Consider the following 21,290-nt stretch of genomic DNA (forward strand, 5'->3'; position numbering starts at 1 on the left):
AAGACAGTCATGATGTGGGTACGCCGGCGTTGGACTGGCGTAAACACAGTAAAAAGTCTAACACCACCAGGATTTAGTCCAAGCGATTTATTTGATAATAGACTCACAAGCTTTCGGGGTTAGCCCCTTCGTCAGGTGAATGGGGAGTTCTGGCCTCAGACAGAGCATATAAAGCACAGACAGTTTAGAGATTACTGATTTAAGACAGTTACAGCTTTGCCTACCAATTTCTGACTCCAGTTTAGCTGGGTCAGACCCATTCTTATCTCATTGAAGTTGGCTTGATTGTACTTTGTCACTTTCCATAGCCAACCTAAACCCTATGATATACTGTATCCTAAATGCTCTCCTGCTGATGTTTGATCCACTTGGCTCACTTCATTCCCAGGAACCAATCTCAGAAGGTCGCTTTTCTTGTTGGACTGGAAACATACTGCTGTAGAGAACTTTCCTGAACACAATCTAGGAATTCTCATCCCCCTCTGCCCTTTACAATAATTATCCAAATACCGACAGGCATACTTCGAAAGTCCCCGATGATAACGGCTGTATGTTCTTGTACCTCTCTGCAATTTCCTTGCAAACGTGTTTCTTTTCAACTTTCCCAGTTGTTGGTAGCCTGTCAGCTATGGAGAAATGTAGTTGCCCTTTATTGTTCCTCAGCTTTTGCCAAATAGATTCTGTCCTTGACCCCTCTGGAACATCTCTCTCCAGCACTCCAATATTCTCTTTAACCAACATTACTACTCCTGTCCCTTTCTATCCTTTCCTATATTTTCGGAATATCTTTAATCTAGGAGTATGCAACATTCATTCCTACTCTTGTCTGAGTCAGGCCTCTGTTATTGATGCTGTGTCATATTTCCAACTGGCTTTCTGCAGCCAAGAAACTCGGGAATGAAGTAACTCACCAATTTAATTTTCCACACTCCAGGCATTCACTTGTTTATATTCATTCGTAGCATGTGGGCAGCACTGGCCAGACCAGCATTTTTATTTGGCTCGAGAAGATGGTGGTGACCCATCTTCATGAACCATTGTAGTCCCTAAGCTGTAGGTACAGCCATAGTGCTGTTAGAGAGAGAGGTCCAGGATTTTGACCAGCCACAGTGAAGGGACAGCGAAATATGTCCAAGTCAGGATGGTGTGGGACTTGAAAATGATTTTCCATGCATCTTCTACCCTTCTGCTTTTTGATGGCAGAAGTCTTGGCGAGTGCTACTGAAGCAGTCTTGGTGAGTTCCTTCAATGCATCTTGTAGATTGTACACACTGCTGTCAATGTTTATCGGTGGTGGAGAGAGAGTAAATGTTTGTGGATGGAGCGTCAATCAAGGTGACTGCTTTATCCTGGATGGTGTTGGGTTTCTTGAATGTTGTCGGAGCTGGATTCACCCAGGCAAGTAGAGCGTGTTCCATCACATTCCTGGCTTGTGCCTTGTAGATGGCAGGAAGACTTTGGAGAGCCAGGAAGTCAATCAGTTGCCACAGGATTCCCATTCCCTGAACTACTCTCCTGGTCAATGGTAACCTCCAAGATATTGGTAATGGTGGCACTGTCATTTGAATATCAATGAATACTAGTTATATTCTTTCTTGTTGGAGATAGTCATTGCCTGGCGTATGTGTGGGGCACGAATGTTACTTGCCATTTATCAGCCCAAGTTTGAATGTTGTTCAGGTCTTGCTGCAAATGGGTATGGACTGCTTCAGTATCTGAAGAGTAACGATTAAACACTTTCAATCATTACTCCATCACACAAACCAGCCTCCCATCCACTGTCACTGTCTACACTTCCTGCTGCCTCAGAAAAGCAGCCAGCATTATTAAGGACCTCACGCACCCGAAGTTCTTCCGTCGGGAAGAAGATACAAAAATCTGAGGAAATGTACCGACTGACGCAAAAACAGCTTCTTCCCTGCTGCTGTCAGACTTTTGAATAGATCTACTTCGCATTGAGTTGATTTTTCTCTACACCCTAGCTCTGACTGTACCACTACATTCTGCATTCTCCTTTCCTTCTCTGTGAACGATATACTTTGTCTGTATCATGCGCAGGAAATAATACTTTTTATCACTATATATCAATACACGTGACAATAATAAATCAAATCAAATCAAAATCAGTAAACACCCCCACTTTCATATACGCACGCAGAAATCTGGACTTAGTCTTTATTAGACTTCATTATAACTCCTTCCTCTGAATAAAAAGGAGTACACCCACAGAAACAGGCTCTTCAGCCCAACAAGTCTGCATTGATTCATGACACCTTTCCAATTAAGGACCTTTTGCCCCTATGTGGTCCATACCCCTCTATTTCCTGCCTATTTATTTATCTGTCAAGATGCCTCTTAAACTTTGCTATTGAATCTGCTTCTACCACCTCCCCTGACAGCGCATTCCAGGCACTTACCACCCTCTGTGTAAAAAAACGCACCTCTCACATCTCACCGAGCATTAAAATCTACTAGTTTCCTACAAAATAGCTGCCCATTATTTTAACAGAATAACCCTTTGTAATAAGAGTATCTGTTGTTATCAAGAAGCTTAGTGATATTAGCTGTCATATTTTTCCATTTAATCTGTAAATTTTTTGAAATTGAGAAAAGTAATTAACCTCCTGAGTAGAAAGTGTACATTACATGCTACAAAGTAGTTAGGATTTATTTTTGTCTTGTACACTTACAGTTCTTCAGTTGGTATTCAATGGCTGCTTTAAGATTAAAAGCTTCAACCAAAGCAGTTTCATGGAGCACTAATGTGTTTCCAACACTTCTCACATCAATCCCTTCAGTCGTCATTCCAACACTAAGCTCTGAAAAAGAACAATTGATAACAAAAGCTCAAGCAGGAGCTTTGATTTTAGGGTTACCATATGTAACTTGCTGAACTGAAAAATTGGCAAAGGAACTTCAATATAAATAAAACTGAGGATCCATTCTGGTGGGAGAAGGTGTTGCATATTAAGAAGCTCTTAAAAAAGCGGGGCCTTGAAGTAGAGACACAACTCACAAAAATAGTGATGCAGTTTAATAACACCATTAATAAACTGAAAAAAATGGAGTTCAATTCTAGAGGGATAGATTTGAAGCAGAGAGGTTATGTTAAACTTATCTTGAACTTTGGTGAGACCGCACTTGGGGTACTGTGCTCAGTTCTGGACTCCACATTATAAAAAGAGAGAGACTGGAGAAAGTACAAAAAAAAAATTCACTTGAATGATACCTGAACAGAAAAGTTATACCTACTTGGAAAGGTTTGGGCTGCCTGAGATTCTTTTACTTTAATGTAAGAGTGACTTGGTAGAGATTTAAGAATTTAAAAGGGTTTAAAAGGTTGTGTGTGAGACCAGAACTATGGGTCATAAATACAAGGTAGTTACTAATAAATCCAATAAAAATTTGAGAAACTTATTTACCTCAGAAAGGTTAGAACGTGAAACTTGTTACCACAAGGAATAATTGAGCACTTAACAAAGCACAGTACAGCACAGGAACAGGCTCTGTGATCCATTAAACCTGCACTGACGTGACCTCTTTCGCCTCTACGTGGTCCATATAGAACGGCACGGCAGCACAGTGGGTTAGCACTGCTGCTTCACAGCTCCAGGGTCTTGGGTTCGATTCCCGGCTCGGGTCACTGTCTGTGTGGAGTTTGCACATTCCCCTCGTGTCTGCGTGGGTTTCCTCGGGGTGTCCCGGTTTCCTCCCACAGTCCAAAGGTGCGCGGGTTGGGTTGATTGGCCATGCTAAGAAATTGCCCCTTAGTGTCCAGGGACATGTAGGTTCGAGGGATTAGTGAGTAAAATATGTAGGGAGATGGGGGTAGGTCCTGGGTGGGATTGTGTTCAGTGCAGACTCGATGGGCCGAAGGGCTTCTTTCTGCACTGTAGATTTCTACGGTTCTATGATTCATTTCCCACTATTCCCTGCCTATTCATGTACCTGTCAAGATGCCTCTTAAACGTTGTTTTTGTACCTTCTACTACCTCCTCTGACAGCACATTCTAGGCACTTACCACCCTCTGTGTAAAAAATTTGCCACTCACATCTCCATTAAACTTCCCCCCCCTTTCACCTTTGACCTATGCCCCCTAGTAACTGACATTTCAACCCTGAGAAAAAGACTCTGACCATCCATTCCATCATGCCCCTCATCATTTTGTAAATTTCTATCAGGTCGCCCCTCAGCCTTCAACGTTCATGTGGAAACAAAGTTTGTCCAACTCATAGCCAATGCCTTCCAAACAGGCAACATCCTGGTAAATCTTTTCTGTACCCTGCCCAAAGTCTCCACATCCTTTTGGTAATGTGGCGACGAGAATTGTTTGCAATATTCCAATGTGGCCTAGACAGCTGCAACAGGGCTTGCTAATTTTTATACTCCACACCCTGATCGATGAAAGTAAGAACGCCATACGTCTTCTTGACCACCTTATCCACTTGTATTGCCACTTTCAGGGAACTGGGGATCTGTACGCCTAGATCCCCGTGTAATGATTCTAAGGATTCTGCCATATACTGTATACGCCCCTCCTGCATTAGACCTACTAAAATGCATTACCTCACACTGGTCCCAACTAAATTCCATCTGCCATTTCTCCACCTATCAACCTGCCAATAGGGACCTTGTCTAAGGTCTTGCTAAAGTCCATGTAGATAACATCCACTGCCCTGCTCTCAATCATCTTTGTCACTTCTCCATAGAACTCAATCAAATTTGTGAGACACGCTGCCCACTGCGAACATATCCATATTTTTCCAAATGTTGGTAAATCCTGCCCCTAAGAATCTTCTCCAATAATTTCCCTATCACTGACACAAGGCCTGTAAATTTCTCATTAACTATGCCCTCAAATTCAGGAATTTTGAGATTGCACTTCCAATGCCCAAGTCCAAATAATTTTAAATGTTGATTACCAGTGGCCCTGTGGAATGCCATTTCCACCTTCTGCCAGTCTCAGCAACCATTTCGAACCACTACTCCTTTCATTTTCTGTTTTGTAGCCAGCTTTACATTCATTCTGTTTCTTGTCCATATGCCATATGTAAGACCACTGGGACAAGGTCGAACTGACATCTTTTGTTTCATGTTTGTAACTATCGTGCTTTGTTGTTAGTTTTGCTGGAGCAGTAAAATAGCACGAGACTAATTTGTGAACATTGAACAAAGGTGAGGCAGTTAAGATGATTCATATCACATCCACTATATTGCTCCCATCTATTCTTTCTGTTCTTACTTTTTCAAAGAATTCAAAAGGAGGTCAAGCATGATACTCCAAGCTGAAATCCATGCTAACTGCTCTTTCCTATCTTTTCAGTGTCTAGATATTCTTCTATAACATGCTTAAGTAAAGATTATTACTTTTCTTCCCTTGACACAGGATAGTTCCATGGCTTTGTTTGGTCTTCTTTCTTGAATCTTAAAAATAAAATTAGCTGTATGGCATGGGGAAATGATAGCATAGTGGTATTGTCACTGGGCTTGCGATCCCGGTTCAAATTTCACCTTTAGCGACTAGTGGAATTTAAATTCAATTACCAAATCTGAAATTAAAAACCAGCCGTGGTAAGGGTGACGCTTAAGCTATCACTGATTGTCATAAAAAATACAGCCTACCTGTGACTCCAGGCCCACAGCAACATGGCTGACTATTAACTGTCCTCTGAAATAGCCTTGCAGCCACTGAGTTCAAGGGCAATTTGGGATGGACAATAAATACTGGCATTTTCAGCAATGTCCACCTCCCACAAAAACAAAATGTCAATCCCAGTTCCATTCCCATCACCTCAGAATTAGCTTTCCCCAATCTATTTTCCCTAATATCAGTTTTAATCTTGTTTTATCTTTTTCAATCAGTGCTTTACATATTAGGTTGGGATCACCATCGCCAATACACTTAGCAGTAACACAGTAATTTAGTTGCGGTATTAATGTGAGCCTACTTGTGACACTTATAAATAAACTTACCTTATTTACCAGTTCCAGCAGTTTCTCTTCTATTGTTGGGCTCTATTGTTTACTCAGTAAAATTTGTACAAAATATCGAAACTGTTTCCTTTAACTACTCTTTCGAATTTTATTGAAATCTCCTGTGATTACTCCACATCTTCTACTCATTTCATACATTTCCTATAAATTTCTTCCTTCACTTTCCTTCCACTATCAGGTGGTAAATATATATTAGTGTGAAAGATACCTTATCCTTTATCTCAATCATTAAAGTTGATTTATTAGTCACAGGTAAGGCTTACAGTAAACTCGTAATGAAGTTACTATGAAAATCCCCTTGGTGCCACACTTTTGCACCTGTTCGGGTACGAGAGAGAGTTTAGCATGACCAATGCACGTGTTTCGGACCATGCCAATTAGCACGTGCTTTGCGGAGTAAAATCGAGAACCCCATCTTGCAGTCCTCCCTCTTAATTTAGGAATTAAGTGAAGACAACATTTTTAAATAAAGGTTACATTGGATAAAGCATCTTACCTGGATGTTCCCTAATTCCACGTTCTATTATTTCTGCAATGTACTTCAAAGCAGGCGCATACTGTTTCATGCTGTAATAACACAGGGCAATATTGTAGGTCAAATCTGAAAGAAAGCAGAGGCATATTTAATTGATTTCAGAATGCAATCCAAATAAAGCAGCAAGCTGATTTAAAAAAACTATAATTAACCAAATCTAATACAATTAAAAAGTAAATATGATCATTCATGAACACGCAACAATTCTGTTAAAATAAATGGATGGTTTAAAAGCTACATGTATCTGAGAGTGAAAGTTATATTCTGCCAAGCTTCGCATTTCAATTGTTTCAGAGTGTAATGGCAATTTATAAGCCTTCTTGTTATTGACCCTTCAACTATTAGAAACAGTTCTTCTTTATTTGCTTTACAAATCAAATCTCTCAGCCTTCTCTCGTCTAAGAAAGACCACAACCCCAGTAGTCTTTCCACATAACAGTTGAGATATTTTGATAGAGTAGATAGGGATTGCAGCTACTTGAAGAGAGATTAGACTGTTCTCTTTACAACGAGGAAGGTGAAGAGATTTGATAGAAACATTAGAAATAAGGGCAGTAAGTCAATATGCCCTTTGAACCTGCTCCGCCACCATGCAAGATAATCATGGCTGATCCTCAATCTCAACACCATACACCAGTGTTCTCCCTTGACATCTTTAGAGTCAAGAAATCTACCTATTTTCTACTGAAACATATTCAGTGATTTGGCCTCCACAGTCTTCTGTGGTAGAGAATTCCACAAGTTCACCACCCTCTGAATGAAGAGATTTCTCCTCATCTCTGTCCTAAATGGCCTCCCTCATATCCTGAGGCTGTGACCCTTTGTCCTAGTCTTTCCAGCTACAGGAAACAAAATCCCTGCATCCAGTTTGTCCAACCCTATTAGAATTTTATACACTTCAATGAAATCCCTCCCATTCTTCTAAATTGTTATGAATATTGGCCTGGTTGACCCAATCTCTCTTCATCCCACCATCCTAGGAATCAGTCTGATGAACCTTCCCTGTACTCGTTCTATAACAAGTATATCTTTTTTTGGATAAGGAGACCGAAACTACACACAATACTCCAGGTGTGATCTCACCAAGGCCCTGTACAGCCGCAATAAGGCATCCCTGCTCTTGTACATAAGTCCTCTTGCATTGAAGGCCAACATAACATTTACTTTCCCAACTGTCTGCTGTACCTACAAGCTTGCTCTTAGTGACTGATTTACTCGGACACCCAGGCCCTGTCGTATGTGAACATTTCTCAATCTATTACCATTTACTTAATATTCTGATAGAGATGTTCAAAATCACAACGACAAGAGTAAATAAGGAAAAATATAGAAGGATTGGTAACCAGAAGGCAAACAATAGAAGTGGCTGAAGATGGAACAGAAATGACCCAAGAAAACATTTTACTTCTACGCGCAAGTTATGACCCGAAACTATACTGACTGTGAGAGATGATTTTTTTTTCATTCATTTGTGGGACATGCATGTCGCTGGCTGGCCAGCATTTATTGCCGATCTCTAGTTGCCCAAGAGCAGTACACAGCCAATCACATTGTCTTGGGACTGAAGTCACATGTAGGCCAGACCAGGTAAGGATGGCAGATTTCCTTCCCTAAAGGACATTCGTGAACCAGATGGGCTATTCCGACATTGACAATGGTTTCATGGTCATCAGTAGACTTTTAATTCCAGGTTTGTTTTTAAATTGAATTCAGATTCCACCATCTGCTGTGGTGGGATTGGAACCTGGGTCCCCAGAACATGAGCTGAGTTTCTGGATTAGTAGTCTCGCAATAATACCACTAGGCCATCGCCTCCCCTTCATTGAAATGTATAAAATGCTGGTAAATGGTATGTTGGCCTTCATTGCAATAGTACTTGAGCACAAGAGTAAGGATCTCTTACTGCAGCTGTACAGATCCACGCTGAAACCACAGCTGGAGTATCACGTGCAGCTTTGGCTCCTTATCCAAGAAAATAAATCCTTGCCATTGTCAGAGGAGTTTTATTTAATGTTTAATGAAAATATTTTTTTAAAAATTCAATAAATATTTCAAAAGGGGAAGTACAAAGATGTGCAGGTTAGGTTGATTGGCCATGCTAAACTATGTATAAATATGTGAGTGTGGATGGAATTGTGGTCGGTGCAGACTTGATAGACTGAATGGCCTCCTTCTGCTCTGTAGGGATTCTATGAGTTTATGAACACTAGGTTTAAGGAAAGAGCAGAGACTGGGACTAATTTGATTCCTCTACCAAACGGCTGGTACAGACATGATGAGCTAAACGTCTTCCTTCTGTGCTGCATCTTTCTTTGAGAATGAAAATGGTTTGGTGTTTAAAGGCTTTTAAAAAGATTCAAAAACAGCATTAAAATGTGACAAAAATCAGTCAACCATTCGTTTTTGTGGTTTTGACAGTCTAACCTGGTTTGTAGCCCACCACCTGCATCGCTGTGGTAAATTTCTTGCAGGCCTCTTCATAGTGTCCTTCCTTGTACAGCAAACACCCCAGATTAATCTCGGTGTCTGGATCATCAGTAGGCTGTTGCTCTACAAGACTCTAACATTAGAAAAAATACATTTGGTTTCACTTCATTCTCCAACACTGGCAAATATATGTTCTAGAAATAGTAATTCAAACATTACAATCATGGTTTTCTCTCCAACTTCTAATGAGTTACACGTATTGGGTTCCTTCGACATGGAAAGAAACCCATCATTATATACTTCAAACCTTGCAATTTATTTTGAAACCTGGCTGAACGAATAAAGTTAAAATGGCTTCGACAAGTCAAAACTTGTTTTAAAACATTTCAGAGGCAAACTGGTGTTTTAATATCAACTGGGCAGTACTCCAGCACAGTAAGAAGTCTCACAACACAAGGTTAAAGTCCAACAGGTTTATCCACTAGCAAAAGCCACTAGCTTTTGGAGTGCTGCCCCTTCATTAGGCAAGTGGGAGTCCTATTCACAAACAGGGCATATACAGACACAAACTCAATTTACAAAATAATGGTTGGAATGCGAGTCTTTACAGGGAATCAAGACTTAAAGGTACAGACAATGTGAGTGGAGAGAGCGCTAAGCAAAGGTAAAAGAAATGTATATCGTTCTGTCCCCTCTCCCCATTGCCCCCCAGCTCCTCTCCCTGTTGCCCCCTTGTCCACCATCCCCTCTCCCCGTCGCTGCCTCACTCCCCACTCCCCCTCGTTCCCTGCCCCCTCTCCCCCTCGCTCCCCGCCCCTTCTCTCGGTCACCCCCTCGCTCCCCGCCTTCCGCCCCTCCTCCTCTCTCTCTCCCCATCTCCCCTTTGCTCCCCGCCTCGTCTCCTCATCTCCCCTCTCCCCCTCACTCACTGTCCCTTCTCTCCATCTTCCCCTCACTCTCCACCCTGTCCCCCTCACTCACTGCTCCTTTCCCCAGCATACCTTCCCGACCCCCCCCCCCCGCACCTCCCCATCTCTCCCTCGCTACCCATCCCCTCACCACTCTCTCCCCATCTCCCCCTCACCCACTGCCCATATCCTCCTCTCCCTGCGCCCCCCCCCTCTCCTCTTCACTCACCGCAACACCCCCCCCAACCCCACCCTGCCCTCGGCACACCTTTCCCAACAGCTACTGCCCAATAACTCCATACACTGGAACTCTGGCCACCAATTACAAATCACATTTACTAAACGATGCCAAGAGAGGTTCCAACAAAACCATAAGGAACTGTACCAATTCAATCAGAATGTTGTCTGTGTCTAACGTCAGAACTTTACCGTCTCGTCAGCCCTGGAATCGGGGCAGGCGAGGTTCGCAGAACGGAATTCTCCGCTGGCCTTGGGTGCGATTTTATGAGCCCTGCCCAAATGAGGTCATGAAATCCTGCCTTATACATCTGTCTATTGTGACATGGTCTCCTAGTGCAGCAGTGAACATCATGTGTGCCCTCTGTGAGGACAGCCAGCCATCTGTCTGTGAGGAAGCTGGAAGTGAACACTAGAATCATGAGGAGGATTCGGCTGCCTGTAAGGCACTCTTGGAAGTAAATGTGATAAATGAATGCTCTGCTGGTATGTTTGCTTGCAAGGGAGTGGGGAGATAATTGCAGGAAATACTCCACCTAGTGTGTGGTGGCAACATGTCCGTACGTGGCTGAGTGTCAGTTTGTTTTAGAATGTCCCATGAATTCCTTGGAACCTTTTACACAAATGGTGTTCTTGCTAAAAAGCTGTATTAAATCAACTAGTCAACTTCAGAGCAAATGAAATATTTTTAACATGAGAACACTTTTATAAAATGTGTCTTCGACCCGCTGTGTATTTAAGAAAATGAGTGTAATCTGAAAAACCATCTCAAAGCAGCAAAAGTGGCAGTTTTACAGCTCTGACTGTAAGTATGTGACTAACTGGGTAGGTATGTAACTAAGCATGGACAGAATAGATAGATGCCCTTTACTAGCGTGGAAAGGCCAAGTACTGGGAGGACGTAGGTTTAAGGTGCATGGGGAAAAGTTTAGAGGAGATGGGCAGGCAAGTATTTTCTTTTTTACAAAGGGTGGTGAATGTCTGGAACACACTGCCCAGGGAGAAGGTGGGAACAGGTACGATAGCAGCATATGAGGGGCATCGAGATGAATACATGATTATGATGGGAATGGAAGGGCACTGACTCTGTATACACAAACTGTTTTAGTTTAGGCAGATATTATGATCTGTGCAGGTTTGGCAGGCCGAGAGGCCTGTTCCTGTGCTGCACTGTTCTTTGTTCTTTAAGTGGCCAGTTCTGTGGACTTGCGAACAGGAGGAGGCCATTCAGTCCATCGAGATTTCTCCATCATTCAATACAATCATGGCTGATCTGACACTTCAATGCCTTTTGCCCCCAGTATCCCACAATCCTTTATATTATTGTTAATCAGAAATCTATCAATCTCTGCTTTAAACACACACAATGCCTGAGCTTCCATGGCCCTTCCACAGATTCACAACCCTCTGTGTAAAGACATTTCTTTTCATCTCAGTCACAAGCGGCTTCCCCCTTATTCTGAAATTGTGCCCCCTGGTTCGAGACTCCCAAACCCAGGGGAAACATCTTGGACGCGATTCTACCTGCCCCTGGGAGACTCAAGCAGAGACCATTTCGTGGGCTTCCCACTGGGCGCCACAGCCTCTGCGATTCTCCAGCAGCCAGGTTTCTGGCGCCCTCAGCTCTGTGCCAGAAATTGGCGCGAGGCTGCATAATTTATTAAAATAATCTTCTAAAATATATTTTACATATGATCAGCAGGCCCGGGACTGAATTCTCTGGGCCCACTAGCGTCTCTCGCCATCCTCCCCAAGCCAGGACTGGTTCACTCCAGCAGGGTTTATCACAGCTCCTCATTTGCGGAGAATCATAGAACCCTACAGTGCAGAAAGAGGCCCTTTGGCCCATCAAGTCTGCACCGAACACAATCCCACCCAGGCCCTACCCCCATATCCCTACATATTATACCCTCTAACCTACACATCCCTGGACACTAAGGGACAATTTCTTAGCATGGCCAATCAACCTAACCCACACATCTTTGGACAGCTGGCAGCTGGACCCCACTGGAGTGAAGGGAGACCATCGAGGTTAGCAAGGGCCTCCTGGGCGCTGCCCAAGGGGCAAAGTGGTAGTGTCCGGGGGCAGCTTGGTATTGCTCACAGGGAAAAGGCAGTAAGAGGGCGGGGCCTAATTGTAGTGGGGCAGGTGGTGGAGGGTGGGAGGGAGGTCACGCTGCCGCTCTGCACAGAAGGATTTCAGGCTGCAAAGGGGGGGTGGGGGGGTGAAATCGAGGCAGACAGGAGGGTAGGGGCTGGTCCAGACACGTCCGTGGCGGTGGGGCTGGAAAAGAGGGAAACAATGACGGGTTGTGGAGCTGGCCAGTGATCGAGCAATGCGGGGCCACTGCGCATGTGCCAATCTCAGCACTGACACATCGGCAGAGGAGCAGTGGCCCGCTCAGTGCTATGCCGCTGGCCTCTCCATTGGGAATAGGCCATGTCCACAACTTTTTAACATGTTTCACACTAGGGCTCTATGTGATGCACAGAGTGTGGGAGATTCATTGTGAAGCTCTCGCTGAAAAAAAACAGCAGGATTCATTCAAGTTTTCAACACTTAAAATTTTTTTGGGAGAATCACCCTCCTTACCTGCATCTATCCTGCCTATACCCTTAAACATTTTGTAGATTTCCGTGAGATCATCTCTCATTTTTCAAAACTCATGGTCTGATGCATGCAAACAAAATCTCAAACTAACAATAGGATAACAAACGCTGACTTAGCTGTCAATGTCCACATCCCCGAATAAATTTTTAAATCGCGCCAATCACCAACATGAGTGATTTTTGGCATAAATTACATTTGCAAGAATTAGGTTTACAAGAATGGTTCCAGGAGAAATTCAGTTATAAGGTTAGAATTTAGTGAAATGATGTGATGACAATAATCCCTCCTTAAATGTCAGTAAAACAAAGATAGTCATCAACTTTAGGAAGTGTACAGAAAGACATGCCCCTGTCTACATCAATGGTGATGAAGTGGAAACAGTCAGGAGCTTCAAGTTTCTGGGTGTCCAAGTCACCAACAATCTGTTCTGGTCCCTCCACGCCAACATTATAGTTAAGAATGCCCACCAACGCCTCTACTTTCTCAGAAGGCGAAGGAAATTCAGCGTGTCCGCTACGACTCTCCCCAATTTCTAAAGGTGCACCACAGAAAGCATCCTTTCCGGTTGCAACACAACTTGATATGGCTCCTTTCTGACCTAGATTGCAAGAAGCTAAGAAGATTTGTGAACACAGCCCAGTCCATCACGCAAACCAGCTCCCATCCATTGACTCTGTCTACACTGCCCATGCCTCGGCAAAGCAATCAGCATAATCAAGGATCTCACGCACCCCAGGCATACTCTCATCCACCTTCTTCCGTCGAGAAAAAGACACAGAAGTCTGCAAGCATGTACCGAAAACAGGTTCTTTCCTGCTGAATGGTCCTATCACACAATAAGCTGATCTTTCTCTTCAACTTATCGATAGCTGCAACTTTATATTCTGCACCTGATTCTTTCCTTCTTCCCTGTGTACTCTGTGAATGGTACGTTTTTGTCTGTAACAGCTTGCAAGAAACAATACTTTTCACTGTATCCCAATACAAGTGACAATAATAAATCAACCAATCCTCAAAATATTAGAGAGATTGGAACTGTTCTCCTTAGAGAGAAGAAGGCTAAGAGGAGATTTGGTAGAGACGTTCAAAATGGTGAAGAGGCTGGACAGAGTAGACAGGGAGAAACTGTTACTGCTCATAAAAGAAGCGAAACGAAAGGACACAGATTTGGAGTCATTTGCAAAGAACATATATGATGTGAGAAAATCCTTTTCAACATAGTGAGTGGTTGGGGTCTGGAATGCATTGTCTAGCAGTGTGGTGGAGCCAGGTTCAATCAAGGCAATCAAGAGGACGTTAAATGATTACTTAAGGGTACAGGGCAAGGGCAGGAGAATGGAACTAAGTCATAATGCTCATTTGGAGAACTGGTGCAGACAATGGGCTGAATGACTTCCTTACTGCACCGTGACAATATACAATGTGTGTACATTGACTTGGTGGATTCTGTCCAGACTGTTTATGTTGGTGGCACAACTAAGTGACAACTCTAGTTCAATGTTTTTAGTTAAAAAAAATCCCATGAAATTTTAAAAGTTTTACCAGGGTTAAACTAGGGATGCAGTATTATCATTGAAAGCTGTTTTGGGAAGGAATACAGTACAGAAAAAGACATATAAAATCAGTTGGGACGCAGGTACTTTCTTAATGAACTCTCTGGAGAAAGCAGATTTGTCACTTTTCAATTACAGTAAATTTCTTGCAGTTTACCTTGGACAATATTTAAACGTCAATAATTGGGAAAACATTTGCAATATGCAAAGTAAAGCTAAAATTTTATTTAGATACAAAATGAATTTAAATTTCTAGATTCCCTTTCTTAATCAAGTTAAGAAGTATTAATCAATCCTTACCTTTGCTCCTGAAAGGTCTTCTTCACCATATTTAATTGCAGCTTGTAATTTCAACACCTGGTTAAGAATTTTAAGGATTGTATTTGAGTTATTGCCACTCCAAATCTGTGTTGTATCTATAATTATACTAAAACAAACAGATTGGCATGCAACTTATACTTGGCAGCGCTGTTATTTGTGAAGCAAATCTTCTGAAATCAGCAAAACCAGCACAAAAGATTGTTGGTTTCAAGCACAAATCAAGTTTCTGCGATTGCTGCGTGAATTTAAATTTACTTTCCTGCAGGGGCCATCGAGGAGGTTTGAAAAATTAATCACGCCACCCCTGCACTGTAGGAGGAGGCCACTAAGGTCACTGAGTCTGCATCAACTCTCCGACAGAGTGTCTTACCCAGGTCCGCTTCGCTGCCCTGTCCCCGTAACCCCACAGATTTGATCCATATAACCGACACACCTTGGGACACTAATCCGCGCATCTTTGGACTGTGGGAAGAAACCGGAGCACCCGGAGGAAACCCACGCAGACAGAGGGAGAACAAGCCAACTCTGCACAGACAGTGACCCAAGGCTGGAATCGAACCTGGGTCCCTGGCAGCAGTGCTAACCATTGTGCCAGTGTGCTGTTATCATAGAATCACAGAAACCCGACAGTGCAGAAAGAGGCCATTTGGCCCATCGAGTTTGCACTGACTACAATCCCACTCAGGCCCTACCCCCACATCTCTACATATTTACACACTAATCCCTCGAATCTACACCTCTCAGGACACGAAAGGCAATTTTTTTTTAGCATGGCCAATCAACCTAACCCGCACATCTTTGGACTGTGGGAGTAAACCGGAGCACCCAGAGGAAATCCATGCAGACACGAGGAGAATGTGCAAACTCCACACAGACAGTGATTCAAGCCGAGAATTGAACCCAGGACCCTGGAGCTGTGAAGCAGCAGTGCTAACCACTGTGCTATAGTGCTGCCCCACAATTTGTGCACAAAAAAATTAGAATTATCTAATTCTTTTGTGCACAAATTAAAAAATACTGATTATATTTTCCTTTTAATTTATTCAGAAACTGACCTCTACCCTAACATATCTAACAAATGGCACTGCATATTTTTAAAAGCAATTTATTGGAAGGACTTTGAGTGACACTGTTGTTAAAAATGCTTACGTTTGTGAAAACCTAATTATAATCAATAATAATCAAACTGTTTTAAAGCAGTTTTTTAAAATTAAGTTTTAGAATGGTTCCCAACTATGAGACCAGTAGATGTTTGAAAACAAAATAAAGAACTAAAGTATATTTATTAGTGTCACAAGTAGGCTTACATTAACACTGCAGTGAAGTTACAATGAAAACCCCCTAATCGTCACATGCCGGTGGGCACACTTCTCAAAAGAGCAGCACATTACATCTAAAATGGAAACTCCCTACCATGTCTTATAGATTCTGCAGTTTAGTTTGGTTGAATCATTTTTGCGTAGGTTAAGGAAGGAAAGGGAAATTGTTTGCAGGGAAAGGAAAGGGGTCTGGTTTCCTCCCACAGTCCAAAGATGAATAGGATAGGTGGATTGGCCATGCTAAATTGCCCCTTAATGAGCCAAAGTGTGTAGGTTAGATGGATTAGCTATGGTAAATGTGTGGGGTTACAGGGAAAGGGTGGGTGCCTGTCAGAGAGTCATACAGAGCAGAAAAGGCCCTGTGAGTCTGCACCAACAATATCTACCATTAAAGTTGAGGTAATCCCATTTACCTGCACACGTCCCTGTTATGATGTTTCAAGCGTTCATTCAAATATTTTTTAAAGGTTGTAAGGTTTCCAGCCGCCACTACCTTCCCACGCAGTGCGTTCCAGATTCCCATCACCCTCCGAGTGAAGATTTTTCTCAAATCCCCTTGGAATCTCCTGCCTCTCACCCTAAAACTATGCCGCCTTGTGATTAATCGCTCAACGAAGGGAGACAGGTGCTCCCTACTCACCCTGTCCATACCCTTCATGCTCTAAAACACGTCAAACACGTACTCCCTCAGCCTTCTCTGATCTAAAGAAAACAATTCAAGCCTTTCCAGTCTCACCTTATAGCTCAAACGCTCTGTCCCAGGCAATATCCTGGTGAACCCAGAGTCAGTGCAGACTTGATGGGCCAAATGGCAATTTCTGCACTGTAGGGATTCAATGATTCCGTGTCCAACTAGGGCTGTATTAACACCATAATAAAGCTTCATAAATTAGAACAAGCTGAGTTTTACCTCATTAGTGGGTAATAATACACAAGCTCAAGATAGAGAAGTAATTATACGACAGTGTTGTCCTTGACTATTAATGGTGATAAATCTACACTATATTAGTATTATCGCATAATAAATAATTACAATCTCAGCAGCTCTGACAGCATCAGTGGAGAGAGCGAGCAGATTAACATTTCAAATCTGGATGACCCTCAAAACATTAACTCTATTCTCTCTCCACAGATGCTGTCAGACCTGCTGAGATTTTCCAGCATTTTCTGCTTTTGTTTCAGATTCCAGCATCAGCAGGATTTTGCTTTTATGTAATTACATTGTTTAAAATGTACCATTTTAAATGAATCTTTTCCTTTCAAATCAGGAAAGTGCAGATATGAATCTCCCATTAAAATAATGGGAAACAGGAGAGCTTTCTCAGGAATACAAGTTCTGAACATACTCTATAATGCATCCCCAATCTTACCTTAGTTTGATAAGCTGGATTATCTATAAGAAAGGTTGCTTTCATAGCCTCTACATACATGCATGCCTTGTAAAGGGATTGTGCATGGTAGAGTTTGTAGTCATCTACCTCTGGGTGGATCTGGATCAGTTGTTCATAGCAGTCTGCAGCATTGGAGAAATCTTGCATCTGAAAGTAGCAGTAACCCAGGAGAGAGAGAGCTGCCCGGGACTGCAAACAAGTTCATACACATAAGGAAGGAAACCAGAGAGTTGATAGCAATCATAAGAATCATTTTGTAAATTCAAAATATTTTCTTTACAGGCTAACAGGAGTTATAAATGGACTATCATCAAGGGAAATGGGGGGAATCAGAATATCGAATTCGATGATCAGCCATGATCAAAATGAATGGTGGAGCAGGCTCGAAGGGCCGAATGGTCTACTCTGGCTTCTAATTTCCATGTAACTAGGAAAGTACAGCTAATACAAAGGCAATGGGATACAGTATTTAACAAATGAACTCATAAAAACCTGACATCAACAATGTTCTATCATGTACTGATCTATCATAAACAACCGATTCTGTTAGTTTCTTATGCTATGGATACATGGGTTAAAGAACCGCCAAAACATGTTGTGTCTTAGGTAACTCTGATACCTATCTTAATTTTAACTCAAAATTGCAGTTTAGGGCCTTCTGCGCATGCCCAGTCGGTGTCTTTCATGTCTTCAGGTCAGGAATTGACCCTCTGCTAATTCTGTGCTATTTCAATATTTTACATTGGAGGGGATTGTTTTAAAGTTCATTTTTTTTTTCTGCAAGTAGTCAGTGTGTCTGGAAAACATGCAGCTCAGATGCTGGGAAAGCAGGATAATTACTCATTTTAATGGATTTTTGTTTATAGATAAAAAAGGTCCCCTGGGGTTTTCTGATTAAAGAATCGCGATGTGAGTTTAGGTGTACAGGGTCATGTGATAATTTGGTTAATGAGAGAAATGAGGATTTTGTGCTGGTTTAGTTTCAGTTTAGAGTTTAGTTTCTGGCTGGGATTGTTTAAAGACAGAAGTGTGCAAGATGTTCTGAACATTAAAACCTCTCTAAAAGCTTCAAACATGTTAATACAAATTAATATCAAGTATGTCTGGTTTCCGAACTATATTTAAAGCGGAATTTGAGTCTAACAGGACTGATGTTTTTTTGATACTGAAATAGTGATGTTAGAAATGAGAGTTGTTTCCATTCATTTTTTAAACTATTGGTTAACTGTTAAAAGTTAAGCTGCTTCACATTGTCGGTTATATTTTAACTGTTACGAATAAAGTTTGCTTTGATAAAAAGATCCCTAATTTGTCAGTGGAATTACTCCTGGAGCAAAGCAACCTTTCCTCACATTTATGCCAAATAGTAAAATCGTTGGGATCTGGTCTGGTTTCACAATACACTTTGCAGTTTTGGTCAGTACCCTAACGTTATACACGTAAGGAAAAGAAGTAAATGGTAGAAAATGCACTCAGGTGACCTTAACCAGACCACCATTTAACAGCTGGAGTCCCAGGGAGCAGGACACAGGGAGGGGACAGAGAGAAGAGCCCAAATCAAAAAGGTCCTAAAAGAAATGGAACAGAAAGAGATCCTAAGACAAAGTCTCAAGCAGGAATCAGGCACAGGTCCCAGAGATCAGTCTTACGCAGAATCCCTACTGTACAGAAGGAGGCCATTTGGCTCATTGAGTCTGTCCTGACCACAAACCCACACAGGCCCTATTCCCCACACATTTACCCTGCTAATCTCCTGACACCAGGGTCAATTTAGCATGGCCAATCAACCTAACCCGCACATCTTTGGAGTGTGGGAGGAAACTGGAGCACCCAGAGGAAACCCATGCAGGCACGGGGAGAATGTGCAAACTCCACACGTTCTCACCGTGACCCAAGGCTGGAAATGAACCTGGATCCCTGGTGTTGTGAAGCAGCAGCGCGAACCACAGTGTCACAGCACTGCCACACGTCAGGTAAAGGACGACGACAGATATCAGAGATCTTTAAGTAAAGCTGAGAGATCAGACTCTAAGTATTTTTATAGCAGAGCTTCTTGATTAACAAGGGGATGAAAAGTTATCCGGTGCAGACAGGAATGTGAGGTTGAGATTCCAATCAGATCAACGGCCATCTTTTTGAATGGGGGAGCAGGCTTGAGGGGCTGAGTGGCCTACTCCTGCTCCTAATTCATATGTACTGCATCATTGCAAATAAATCTGTCAATAAATCTGTTCAGAATAGGGTAAAATGAACATCAAAATGGCAATACTTACTTTTGAATGTTTCTGAAGTTCATTGTTAAGTATATGAATGGCTTCTCCATATCTTCCATCTCGAATCTGAAAATGTAGGAAGTGACATTAGAGATAGCAGCAGTCGGAATGCCTGTTAAGATGAACAGAATTTACAGAACACACTGCTACTCAAATGCATTCCAAAATGTGCCAAATATAAAAATATATTTTCACAGCACAATTTTTCTGTAACAGTGAAAAATAATACCACAGAACAGTTGCTTATACACTCTGGATGTTGTTTTCAATGAAAAAATTGAACATTCCCTTTTATAACAACATTTTCAACTCAGCGTTTTACCCACAGTAGCTGTGTCTGGACAACATAATCGATACTTCAAAGTTTCTTTTAATTAATGAATACATGTTTTGAAAAATAAATCTTACTGGCAGTTGTGGAGTCAGAACAAAACAGGAAATCAGAAGAAGAATGGCAAATTACTTTTGTGAAATGTTCACAAAGCAGGATATTGTGTTATAATGAGAAAATTAAAATTACAAATCTATCATGGAAAAACTGAGATTAACAATCAAAAACACACTTATACATTATTTCATAATCATAAAATCACAGATTGAACGATTCGTGTCAATTTGCCTTTGCCAGCTATTCCACACACCAATTAAAAACACAGAATCATAGAAAACTACAGCACAATACAGGCTCTTCGGCCCACAAAGTTCTGACGAACATGTCCCTACCTTAGAGATTACTAGGCTTACCTATAACCCTCTATCTTACTGAGTTCCACGTTCTTATCTAAAAGTCTCTTAAAAGACCCTGTCAAATCTGCCTCCGCCACAGTTGCCGGCAGCGCATTTCACACACCCACCACTCTCTGAGTAAAAAACTTACTCCTGGCATCTCCTGTGTACCCACTCCCCAGCACCTTAAACCTGTGTCCTCTTGTGGCAACCATTTCAGCCTTGGGAAAAAGCCTCTGACCATCCACTCAATCAATACCTATCAACATCTTATACACATCTATCAGGTCACCCCTCATCCTTCATCTCTCCAAGGAGAAAAGGCCGAGCTCCCTCAAGCTATCCTCATAAGGCATGCCACCTAATCCCGGCAACATCCTTGTAAATCTCCTCTGCATAGCTCTCAAAATACTACCTTTTAAGTAAAGATTTGATTGCTTTATGAAAGTTGCTATTGAATCTCTCTCCATTGCTCTTCCAGGTAGTGCATTCCAGAAAAACAATTTCCTTATCTCCTCTGTGGTTTCTTTGTCAATTATTCTAAACCTGTTTAGTACAAAGGCACACTTCATGTCTTCAGATGGATAGAAAGCTGGTTGGCGGCTAGGAAGCAAAGAGTTGGCATAAATGAGTCTTTTTCTGATTGGCAGGTAGTGACAGGTGGGGTTCCGCAGGGATCTGTGCTCAGACCCTAACTGTTCACATTATGTATTAATGACTTGGGTGAGGGAGCTGAATATACTATCTCCAAATTTGCAGATGATACAAAATTGGTAGGAAGGTTGAGCTGTGAGGAGAATGCAGAGATGTTTCAGCATGATTTGGACAGGCTGACTGTGTGGGCATCTGCATGACAGATGCAGTATAATGTGGATAAATGTGAGGTTATGTACTTTGGTAACAATAAATGGAAGATATGTTCTTACTTGAATGGGTGTAAATTGAGAGCGGTGGATACTCAGGCCTTGGTGTCCCCCTGCATCAGTTGCTGAAA

At 42.1% G+C, this 21,290-nt stretch overlaps 1 protein-coding gene across 3 annotated transcripts in view; it reads right to left on the reverse strand.

Annotated features, from left to right (window-relative positions):
* The window catches only part of ift70 (intraflagellar transport 70), an 85,636-nt gene that overhangs the window by 58,339 nt on the left and 6,007 nt on the right, over positions 1-21,290 (reverse strand). For all 3 annotated transcript variants that reach the window (XR_013888903.1, XM_080206269.1, XM_080206268.1), the window contains exons 2-7: positions 19,571-19,636; positions 17,277-17,486; positions 14,567-14,623; positions 8,955-9,090; positions 6,492-6,596; positions 2,691-2,819 (exon numbers count right to left, since the gene is read on the reverse strand). Coding sequence is in view for 2 of the 3 variants with exons in the window: in XM_080206269.1 (XP_080062395.1) it covers positions 2,691-2,819; positions 6,492-6,596; positions 8,955-9,090; positions 14,567-14,623; positions 17,277-17,486; positions 19,571-19,636 (703 nt within the window). In the remaining variant the exon portion in view is untranslated. The remainder of the gene's footprint in view (positions 1-2,690; positions 2,820-6,491; positions 6,597-8,954; positions 9,091-14,566; positions 14,624-17,276; positions 17,487-19,570; positions 19,637-21,290) is intronic.

The sequence above is a fragment of the Carcharhinus amblyrhynchos genome, chromosome 18, assembly GCF_965287045.1.
Source record: "Carcharhinus amblyrhynchos chromosome 18, sCarAmb.v2.hapA, whole genome shotgun sequence".
Taxonomy (NCBI): domain Eukaryota; kingdom Metazoa; phylum Chordata; class Chondrichthyes; order Carcharhiniformes; family Carcharhinidae; genus Carcharhinus; species Carcharhinus amblyrhynchos.